The following is an 11833-nucleotide window of genomic DNA, read 5'->3' as shown; positions in this document are numbered from 1 at the left end:
AGAGTTTTAAAAAATATTTTTAGGTCAAAAGGAAAGGGACAAAGACTGAACTGAGCATGCAGGACACTAAGTTAGCTAATAGGACAGTCCTAATTAGTTTTCTCTGCCTCTAGACATACGGGTAATCAATACAAGTAAATCTGTAGTTAAAAAGCCTATGTTACAATTCAAATAGTAATAGAAAATAAATTATAGTCTCATTACTTCAAGAGGAATTCATTATATGATATTTTTCAGATAGGCATCTCTCTAGTGCATTTTAAATATGATTCAATATCTGGGTAAACACATATTCTGATGATGTTTTCTTTGCCTAAAAAACCAATTTGGGGTGCTACCTTTGGGTACTATCTTCATAAGCTATGGCACATTTTTATAAATATTATTTTGGTGGCAAATTTAATCCCTTGAGAATAGATTTTGGGGTGGGGAGGGATAGACAAAAGCCAAGTGGCACCTCCTACAATACCTGATACATAAAACCTTCTCTGTGAATATTGGTTAGATATGGTAATCAAAGAAGTCACATCATTTTTTATCAAATAAAAGGTGAAGACATTTTCTCATATGTCTCTTAAGTGAAATACCCTTATGTTTTGAATCTGTCAGTTCAACTGTATATAATTAAGTTTGCAGCACCTTCAACATGACATAGTGCGTGTAAAGTATAAATACACTGGGGTAATTTCCAAATTAAGAGAAAAAATATAGGCTGACCTATTAACTAGGTTAGAGAGTAGTATTATAACACCAAGGTCAAGGGTTTGGATCCCCTACTGGCAAGCCACCAAAAAAAAAAGGAGAGAGAGAGAGAAAAAATGTTAACATCTGTCCTATATAGACCTAAGCTCATCTCAGCTGGTTGTGCAGACCAGAGTCAAAAAGATCTATTGCAATCTAAGAAACACAATGGCATTAACTAGGTTAGAGAGTAGTATTATAACACCAAGGTCAAGGGTTTGGATCCCCTACTGGCAAGCCACCAAAAAAAAAAGAGAGAGAGAGAAAAAATGTTAACATCTGTCCTATATAGACCTAAGCTCACCTCAGCTGGTTGTGCAGACCAGAGTCAAAAAGATCTATTGCAATCTAAGAAACACAATGGCAAAGAGTCAATCTGATAAGCCAGATATGATAAACCTGGTTCTGGAGCATGAAAAACTTCTACTTCTAAAAATGGAAGCCATTAGAAGTCACGATTTAATTACAGAATTATCTTTATTAAGGAAAAAAAGGAGCCAAATATCTGTGAGCATTGTAAATAATTTCACTATCTGAAAGCTATTTGGGCTTTAAAAATATCTAGACCTTATTCATGAATATCAACCCACTGGATCAAAGTATTGTTGCTTCCCAGCCTAGGCTTTACAAATGGTTGTGGTACATAGATACTAGCGAGTGCCCCTGTTCTTGCTCCAGCCACATCATGATCATTGCACTCTATTCTCTGAAATGTTGTAAAGAATAATGAACTCAAAACTTCAGGGGTTCCTGAAAGCTGGTATTAAATTAAAAACAGAGTCACCAAAATTCCTTGCAAATGACTTCTCTGATGAAACAATTATTTCCAACCTGCATTGGAGGAGAATTCTCTTCTAGGTGCCTAAGGAAGTGTCATAAAGATGCTGAGTATATTAGTCAAGGTCATCTGGGAAGACTATTTTGTGGTTTATTCTTCTGAGCCCCTGAGTTATCCAACAATATTGGTGTACCTGTAACATAGTTAGCAAAGTAACCAATACAGAGTTTTTAAAAATACGGCATATAGAACCAATGTTGGGCCAGCCCCGTGGCACACTCGGAAGAGTGCGGCGCTTGGGAGCGAAGCAGTGCTCCTGCCACGGGTTCAGATCCTATATAGGGATGGCCAGTGCGCTCACTGGCTCAGCGCAGTGCGGGTGACACCAAGCCAAGGGTTGCAATCCCCTTACCGGTCACAAAAAAGACAAAAAAACAAACAACAAAAAAATGTTTCCCTTCTACCCAAATCTATTTTTTTAGAAGGCCTTGTGGTAACCACCATTAAATTGAAAGAAATGCATGAGGACAAAGAATCAAAGGAATAACAGGCTAAAAAATTATCTGTCAAGAAATGTACATTGAGAATGGTTTCCTAACACATGTAACTGACTGGTTACAAATAGAGCAAAAATCTGCTAAGTTGCTGAGAAAATGGTATTACCAAAGACCCGAACCTGGACTACAAAAATCTTGGATGTTTGACATACCCCTGAAATTTACAGCAACAAGAAGTGGGCTGTGAATTAGAAGGGCCTACTCACATTTTAGATGAGGCCATAAAGAAAAATAGACAAAGAAGACCCTCCCAGAGGACAGAATCAGGAGCCAAAGAGAAAAATAGTGTACGGATTGACTTGCTGAAAAGGATTGCTTATTGCTCAAATCTGGGCTTTGAGCAGGATGCATTAACTGTGGTTTAGTCTGTATCCCATGGGAACAGAGATGGGGAGATGTATGGTCTAAGTGTAGGAAGAAGAGTTCAACAGATACGTGGAAGCCAGAGGAACAGAGAAGGATAGCTGTTCACCAGAATCCACTCTCCCCTCTTCCACAGAAGCTACACTACATCTCCTTGGTGCCCTCACATTGTTGGGTGGGGTTAGCGGAGGGGAACAAAGGAACTAAGTTCTCTGAACAGAATGCTTAGTGCATAAAAAGTCCCGCAAGCTTGCTGTTCTTTCCCCCTTCTGACTCTGGCGATGACAATGACCAGTGAGAAGCTAGAAGTCAGTTTTATAGATGGTAGAGATGCTTTCATCAGCCTGAGTCTCTCAGAAACCATAAAGAACAAACCCCCTTCTAACCTTCACACGATTCCCTCCTCTACCCTTTCTACCTCCCCTCATGCTTCCCCAACCTGGAACTGTTACGCTGGACTGGTCAAGAAAAAGAGTTCTAGCATGTTTGAGCCTCTGGTGTTCTAGATCTACACGATTCCCTCCTCTACCCTTTCTACCTCCCCTCATGCTTCCCCAACCTGGAACTCTTACGCTGGACTGGTCAAGAAAAAGAGTTCTAGCATGTTTGAGCCTCTGGTGTTCTAGATCTCTTTGTTGCAGCAATTTCACCTATTCAAACTCATCTTTTTCCTTTTGGCATTTCAAATACATCTTCCCATTCAGGTCAGGCTCCAGAGGAAAACATAACAATCATCCCAAGTCATCAGAAATAACAGGAAAAAGATGACAGCCACAAAGCCTTTCATAAATAACTCATAGCCCATTTAATTACGGTGAAGGTGTTGGTTCTTTACCTCTCTGCAACACCCTGAGATAACATCAGGCCAGTGTGCAATATTTTCTTTTTATAATACTTTTTCGCAAGGAGCCCTGGGGCCAGGTTGCTAGGATAAGTATCAGTGCAGCAGCACAGACTAAAGAGAGGGACCTACTCCCAACTCTTGTAACCTGCCAGCCAGTGGTGGAGGGCAGTGGTGGAGGCCATCAACAGGGCTAAGAACCAGGCAAAGGGGGTGGGAGAGTAAAAAAGCAGAGGAAAGGGCAGAGAGAGAGGGAAAAAAATAATGAGTTAAGAAAAGAATCCAAATGAATGGTTATGGGGAGTGTTGCTAGTAATTAGCTTAAGGCCTTTCATCAATGCTGATGCTCAAGTTCATCAGATTTATTTCTTCCCTAATAGTAACAATAATCTGGCCATATATTGGTGTCTGGGGGCTCTCATTGAGAACAGGGGCCATGCCAGGCTCTGTTGGTTCCCATCCACTTCCCTGTCATGGGCATCCTTTGAGCAAACAATGGCAGCATGGGACCTGTGACAGAAAAGACCACCCACCTGTACATGCTGAAGACTGTATTGCCATTGTGCATAAGGTACACATACACTTCCTCAACATCCTCATGCTTCATCATGCTGAAGGTGAAGAAATACACACCTGAAAAAGGCAGGTATTTATCCATGTTTATATTAACATATTATACATTGAGGACCTGGAGAGAAAGCAGAGACATGCCAAATGAATTCACACTTCTTTTGTTGATAATCTATGTAGTATGTGCTTTCTTCTTGACCTTTATTTGCCCATGTCCCTTTATCTGCTTACCTTCAAAGTGCTTTAAAATTTGTTGAGACTTTCTCAATGTGTACACTGTGTATCCCTAATAAGATTTCAAAGTCTTTAAGGGAAGGAGTCTACCTCACTTTAGCTGCATCTCACTGCCTTGTGCCCTGACAAAGTGCATAGGGCAAAGTACATGCAGTCTCTAGGTATAGGTTAAGTGTTATCAGCATCTATCCAGGACTCATCTTGACAAAGTACAGAGAGTCCTGTCGGAGCACATGGCGTTCCATGGCCTGACAAATGAGCAGAGTATAGCATTACAATAGATGACTGTATGTGCCAAAGGTGTGAGCCAAAGATAAGAAAATACTGGAGAACAGAATAAATGTTTTTTAGTTCTAAATGAATAGTTCTGGTAATTTCTCACGTTATTCATTGTAAGGGGGTGAAATTATGTACAATAAACAGAAAGATCCAACTTAAACTCAACGACATGACCTTGTTACTAAAAGTCTGTATGCTCCTCATCTGAAAAAGACCAACATATTTTAAAAGATGTGAGTTTTCTTACAAGAGCCTAGGGCTCTTAACTGAAAGCAATTTAATATAACCCGATACAGCCTAAATGCCAGTGTAGAAGATACTTTCACAGAATAACTAAGAAGAATCCAACAGCAGGCAGACGAGTTAAAAGGAAAATGTTTCTAACTCCAAATGATCTTGGATTTGGGAGTGCATTTTGGAAAGGTGAATGAATATAAGTCATCAAGCTCTTATTGATTTCCATGTTACATTTTTAAACTTATGACCTTGCGAGAGGAAAAACCCAGAAACATCTTCTTTTTTTTTTTTTTTTTTATAAAAAAAAGCACTGTACAGTTCTAATTCTTTCTCCAAAGGTGCAATCAAGTAAGATAGAAGCTGTAAGGCTGCCATGTTGATCCATCTGATTCTGAGTCAAGCTGAACCAACTAAAGAAGTATGATTTTCTTTGTTTAGTGCCAGACATGCATATTCAATTCAATGTGCTGAGAACGAAGGAAATGGTATAAAAATTAGTCATGCCCCTTTATGTATATGCCTAGAGATTGGCCCATAGATGAAAAGTAAAGGCAGATAAAAATTGAAGGACTCAAAGAAAGTAGTTTATATTTATTCGGTTTTCTACATTTTATAAAACTTCATATTAGACACACATACAAGACAATTTTCAATGCCTCAAGAAGATAAAGCTGTAATCAAAATGACAGGAAAATGTATTAGTTTCCTAAAAAAAAAAAAAAAAAAAAAAAAAAATTGATGAGTACTATTTAAAAAATAGCTTGCAGAAACAGTTTAGGAAGAGTAGATTAAGAAACCAGACAGCAAATAAATGAAATGTCAAAAGTTGGAAATACAGACGTGAATATATATTATATCTGCACGTGGTTTTGCAAGGGAGGTACTGAAACCAAAGCTAACACACCTGTACTATGGATTTTAGTTTGCTGTGATTGCAAAAATCAGCCTTCTTTGGCTCATCACTCCCAAGGTTGAAATGGATAAATTGGTCATTTTGCAATCTATTGGACGAGGTTTAAACATTAAACTGTGGGAGTCAAATGATGACTGTTATCATCAGAATGATGTTGACCCCAAAAGAGCTCTAAAAGACTGACTAAATCCTTAGGCTTCTATTACAAAGCCATTGAACTCAATGGAACTATTGACCAGGTACATTTAGGCACTAATATAATCTGTGGTACAAATAGTGTTTAACAGAATAGTTACAGGAAAATTATGACATAAAACCTTCAGAACAGAAAATCACATAAGAACTTATAAAGCTGTTTGAAGTGTGATAAAATATTGCATCTATCACTTCATATGTCAGTCCATTTCTGACTTATGCTGGGTAGAAAAATAAGGCACCCATTAAAAGCATTTGTGACAAATCTAATGTGGTCATTGCATCCATCATCATTTTCTTCCTTTTCCTTCTGGATACCATAAGGAGAGATACCAAACAAGGAGAATTGAAAAGCAAAACCCAAATAGGTATTCATTTTCTGCAAAACTAGGAGACTGAAAAACGAATTGATAAAGTTCAAAATACTTGTGAGTGCTGCCAAATGCAACTGAGGGTGGACAGAGCCACACGGAGGTAATATGGAGCTTGGGCAGGGGTTCCAAGGAAGCCAGGTGGCAGCATATCTCAAACAGTGCCAGGAAAAGTACACTCCCTGATGGAGAAGGGACATTTTGAGTACAGATGCTGAGAAGAAGCTCCTTTGAGCAGGGCTGACATGAGGCCAAGGCTGTGTTTTGGGGGAAGATTACTAGATTAAGTACAGAATGTGCAAAGCGTTCCCACAGTGGCAGACCTCAGAATCTGCCTGCAAAAATAAGGCTCCGAATGACAAGAGAGCTAGCAAATGCAAGGCTAGTTTCAGAAGTTTTCCTGGACCCAGTGCAGCCTGGGGAGGCAGCAAAAGTGTAGCCATACAGGGAAAACACACAGGGGCCACACTGAAAAGAATCAGTCAGTCTCCTGGCTGCAGGGGAGGGAGCCACTGAGTCACCAAACCTGGATGACTGCCCAGGTCCTTTCTTCTCCAAGAAACTATTGCATACAGCTGGTCTAGGAGAATCCAACTCATTCAAGCACCAGTTAATTTTATAAAGTAGAAGAGAACAGCAAAAATGACCCTAGCAGATGAACAATACTCACCAAGAAGACATGTTGTCATGCAGTAGATGAAAAATGTAATCAAAAATCCATCATGAGTTTAAAATATATTAGTGAAGCAAATACCTCTGTGAAAGGACATTATAAAACAAAATGCAAGAACTCATAGTAGAAATGGCCAAACAAGAGGAGAAACTAAAAACTGGGCCATCATAATTTAGTCACAGTATTGTACCTAGATTCATTTCTTCACTTTAATAATTGTACTTTGATTATACAAAATGCTAACATTAGAGGAATCTGGTTAAAGAGAATACAAGAACTTTGTCATATTTTTTTGTAAGTCTTCTGTAAGTTTAAAATTATTTCAAAGTAAAAGTTTTTTAAAATAGAATTTTTTATCTATTGCAGGTCCAGACATTTGAAAACACACTTTGGTGATGAGGCTATCAGGAAGTAAGAGCTTTAACATGCTGACAATAGAAGTGTATTGGTACAACCCTTACAGAGAGCAAGATGGCACAGCTCATCAAACTTACAGATACATTTACCCTTTGACTGAGCAATCCTATTCCTGGTACTTCAGCCTACACTGATATACCTTCAGTGCTCAATTACAAGATGGTATATTCAAAGTTAATCATTGAAGTTTGTGTTTAATGACAAAAAAATGGAAACAACCCAAATGTCCAGCAATAAAGGAATGATTAAACATACTTTGAAACATCCAGCTCTGAAAAAGAATGAATTAATAAGGAAAGATTTCTAAAATATATTGTTAGCTTTTTTAAAAAGCAAGGTACAGTCAGAATGTAGAGCATGCCAGCTTTTATGTAAAAACAAGGAGAGAAAATGTATTTGTATGCATGTGCATAAATAGTTTTGACTTTTTAAATATGGAAGTGTACTACCTACTCAATTTTTTTAATTAAAAAAATAGGATCAAGCACTCCTTGGGGTGGTGGCAAAGAGGGGACACAGTTATGACACATTTAGACTGTTAGAATTATGTTCTAAGGACTTTTAAAATCAGAGGTAATCCTTCTTAGAAATTATTTGGTTCAGTCCCTTCCTTCCTTCCTTCCTTCCTTCCTTCCTTCCTTCCTTCCTTCCTTCCTTCCTTCCTTCACTTTCTCAATTGCTAGATTATTTCAATTATTCATTTATTTTTTCATCTCACCTGAAACTGGTGCCCCAAATCTACCAGTCATGACATCAAAGAAGTTTCCAATGTTGGTCTCAACACTGCTGAAAATAATCCCACTGTTCTGATTGCTGAAGTGAGTTGCCAGAGAAGCCATGAATGCAATCTAAGGAAAGAGTCGGGCGTTAATTAATAGGCAATTTATCTTAAAGAAATAAAGTTTTTATGCAGGTAAGTTTATTGCTACATTATTTGCAACAGCAAGATTGGAACTAACATCAACCTATAGAGAAAGAAGTAAATAAATTATGATAACTTCTCACATTTTTATGCTATGCAGCCACTAGAATGATAATCTCTATCAACAGTTCTGAACATGTTTCAAAGAATCTTGGCCTTTAAAATGCTTTTTGAAATATTAAAATTCTGTTATCAACTAATAGTAGGAAAATTTGGATGAAATTCTTCACTTGTGGCTGTCAAATGCACGTTAGCATATTAAAGGATCTGAAAAACCCTACAGTCAAACAACATTTTAATTTTGTCAACCCTGCATTATTTTTTTCCATTATTATTTTCAAGATGTTTATTAATTCTTATGGAATAAATTCTCGAACACACTTTGAGAATCCTTGATATTGATTAAGGATCAACATGCATGTATTATACACACACATATGCACACACAAGCGTGTGTGTATACATATGTATGTATATATATACATTTTATATATATGCAATGGAAAAATGTTTTCAATACATTGTTTAATTAAAAAGCAGGCAGCACAAGATCATTATGACCTGATACCAGACTTTGTTAAATGTGTCCATGTGGGTGGGGTAGTTGTGTGGACAAATTGAGGAAAATGTCTGCAAGAATATACACAAAATTATTGACAGCAAGTCTCGGTAGAAGTTTCAGGGGAAATTTTTCCTTTCTTCATTACACCTATAATTTTCAAATGAGCATGTATTAATTTTGTATTCAGAAAAACAGATATAATAATTTTGAAGATATAAAATTGTATTTGTTTACATGAAGAGAAGTTCAGGATATATTGTTGTTCATGAAACAGAGTAAAAAATATGTACCATATATTCCCATCATATTTAAAAAGTAATATGTGTGTATGAATATGCATACATCTGGAAAGTTATGTAACCATATGTTAATAGAAATTATATTTGGATATTTATTCTTATTTTTGCACAGCTATCTTTCATTTTTTTTTTTACAATGAAAAGATATGTGAATAATCTTTAAAAGGCAAAAGGAAATGTTTGCAGTTATCTGAAATATGGAAAAATGGTTAATAAAACTAACAATCTATTTAAATATTGGAAAAGCAAAAATTTCTGGGCATGATCTTGCACAAAATATGTTATATTGGAACAGTAAATTTAGATTTAGGAGAATCAGAGAAGCCATTTAATACCAGCACCCATTCCTGTGGCTGGTTACAAATACTTTTTGCATAGTATTTTATGGAATTTTGAAAGCTTCTGCCCAATCAATAAAAAATCAGTGGAGAGAATTAATTTAAGAAACCTGATCATGGTGGCAAGTGGGGGATCTATGAATTTGGGAATAAAACTATCTGCTTGGGTCCAAAGAGGTGAGATAAAGTTCCAGCTCTATTAATTCTAACTGTGTCACTTGGCAAGTCATTTAGTATTTGAGCTTCAAATCTGTACATCACTTAAGTGGAGAATAGGACACTATATCACTCCTCTTCCACCTCCCACTGCTACTATTATAACTACTATTGACAAACAAAGACAGGGTTGACGTTTAAAATACAAAATGTTAACAATAATTAAAAGAACCTTAGGATAATTCCACCTGTCAAGAAATGCTTTTGCTTGAAACCACCATTGGAGAATGAGCTTTGAAAGTCAATGCCAGTCTGACTTGTCCAAGTGAGTCATTGAAACTTGGTGTGAATTAGATTAATACATGCTTTAATTTGCTGGGATTATCTGTCTTCAAAGAATGTGCACTCCCCTCCTTCACAATTTGCCTAAGAACAGTCTTCCCTCTTTTGAAAAACACATGGGAGTATTTCTCCCAAATGAGTGTATTGTGATTTTAGGGTAAAATCATTGATGGAGAAAATTTAATAATCACCAAGGTGTTCTCTATTAAACTGGCTACTCCAGAGCCCTTAGCCATGGTACCACCATTCATAGGTTCTCAGTTGGAGCTTCTACCTTTGAGATGTTTATCATACATCTTATTAGATACCTTAACCTGGCTGAGTGGCATCTCACTCCTTTTTTTTTTTTGGTAAATTTCAGATTGCTGGAATTATGAAACAATATTCATTAATAAGTTACAAAAATTGAAAAAAGTGGTTAGAGTCTAACACACAGGATCTCTTATTCTACACCTGAAAAATGCTGGAACTTATCCAAGGTTAAACAACCACCATATATGCCCCAATAAAAGGCAAAGTTTTCTTTTTGATCTTTCAGACAAGAGTAGCTTTATATTCTAGTTCTTTAAAAGTCTCTCATGTTACAGGATTTCCTCTCAATTATTTTATTTTAGCCACATTTTACCCTTTTGGGAAAACATATTAGCCAAAAACAATGTTACTTTTAAAAATGCTAGTTTTCAATGTTGATAGAAATCCTGTGGAAGAATCCATTTGAAAATATTAGGAAAAAAAAAATTAACCAAGACTTAGTAATTTTTCTTGGTTACCTAACTTCATATTTACAAGTTTTAGATTTTATTGTTAACAAGAATTTTAAAGATTATGTAAAAGAGAAATGAAGAATAGATAAATGGATACTTGAACTTGGGATAAAATGTACAGTTATAACCTTATAAGTAAATTTAGAAAACTTTATGATGAAATGAGTATGATCTGATCTGGAAAACTGAGTGAATTACTCAAAAATAAAATGTCTCCAGTGATAAATAAGATACTGAAGAGAAAAGTTTAAATAAAAATTGTGCTACAAAAGCTGAGTTGGTAGAAAACAATACATATTAATATCCATGTATGTGACTTAAATATGTAAATGTAACAAAATTAATAAATAAAATATTATAAGTAGACATTTCACCATCCTATTTATGAATCTAAAAGCTTGTATATTCAAGTTTGCCAAAACCTTTTTCATTTAACATATCTTCTCATTTGAAGAATAGGAGATGAGTTTACGAAGGTTGCCTTGTATGTGGTCCTATCAGGGAGCTGGATTTCACTCTATAAACTTCTCTCCTTTCTGAGAATCATCTCAAAACCTTCCGTTTGGGAAGCATAGGCCTTATGCAAACACCGTGTGGTGTAGATGAACAAACTGAGACTCGGATTTACTCAAGATTGGTGAAAGCTTGAACAAGTTCTCAAACCTTCTAATTCCTGGCCCCCTGTAGGCAGGTCTAAAAGTCACCTGGAGATGTGCCGAGGGCAGGTTACCTGCAGTTCTGGTGGAATCCCCGGGTAGCCCTTCTCTCCTTTGGGGCCATGCTGCCCCCGCTCCCCTCGAGGCCCCAGGTCACCTTTGTCTCCTTTCTCCCCTTTGGCCCCTTCATGGCCAGTGGCTCCATTATTGCCATTGTTCCCATGGTTTCCTTAAATGAGACATCATTACATGAGAAACCTCGTAACTCCTACCATCTGGTTTTAGACAGACATAGCCCCTTTCTTCAAGAATGTCCAAACTCAATTGTAAAAGGGCACAATTTGAAATTATTCCAAATACAGCCAACAGGCATCATCAAATGGGACACCTTTTTTAAATGGGGCACAAGTGTCTGAAAATAGCCTTAGACACCCCAAGGCTCCAAAGCCTGCTTTTCCTAGAAAGCAAGGATTGGATGAAAGATTGTGTGAAAGACTGATCATTACATTAGCATTTAAAATAGCAAAGATTAGGGGCCGGCCCAGTGGCGCACTGGATAGTGCGCCGCTTGGGAAGCGCGGTGGCGCTCCCGCCCGAGGGTTCGGATCCCACATACAGACCGGTT

General features: G+C 37.1%; 1 protein-coding gene across 1 annotated transcript in view; it reads right to left on the bottom strand.

Annotated features, from left to right (window-relative positions):
- Positions 1–1079: 1079 nt before the first annotated feature.
- C1QTNF3 (C1q and tumor necrosis factor related protein 3) overlaps positions 1080–11833 on the bottom strand; it is a 19755-nt gene continuing 9001 nt past the window's right edge. Inside the window, exons 3-6 of the mRNA XM_008585121.1 lie at positions 11283–11437; positions 7888–8017; positions 3814–3913; positions 1080–1089 (exon numbers count right to left, since the gene is read on the bottom strand). Of these exons, the coding sequence (XP_008583343.1) occupies positions 1080–1089; positions 3814–3913; positions 7888–8017; positions 11283–11437 (395 nt within the window). The remainder of the gene's footprint in view (positions 1090–3813; positions 3914–7887; positions 8018–11282; positions 11438–11833) is intronic.

Source organism: Galeopterus variegatus, unplaced genomic scaffold (assembly GCF_000696425.1).
Source record: "Galeopterus variegatus unplaced genomic scaffold, G_variegatus-3.0.2 Scaffold3461, whole genome shotgun sequence".
Classification (NCBI taxonomy): domain Eukaryota; kingdom Metazoa; phylum Chordata; class Mammalia; order Dermoptera; family Cynocephalidae; genus Galeopterus; species Galeopterus variegatus.
Note: the sequence above shows the minus strand (reverse complement) of the source record. Positions and strands in the feature narration are given on the sequence as shown.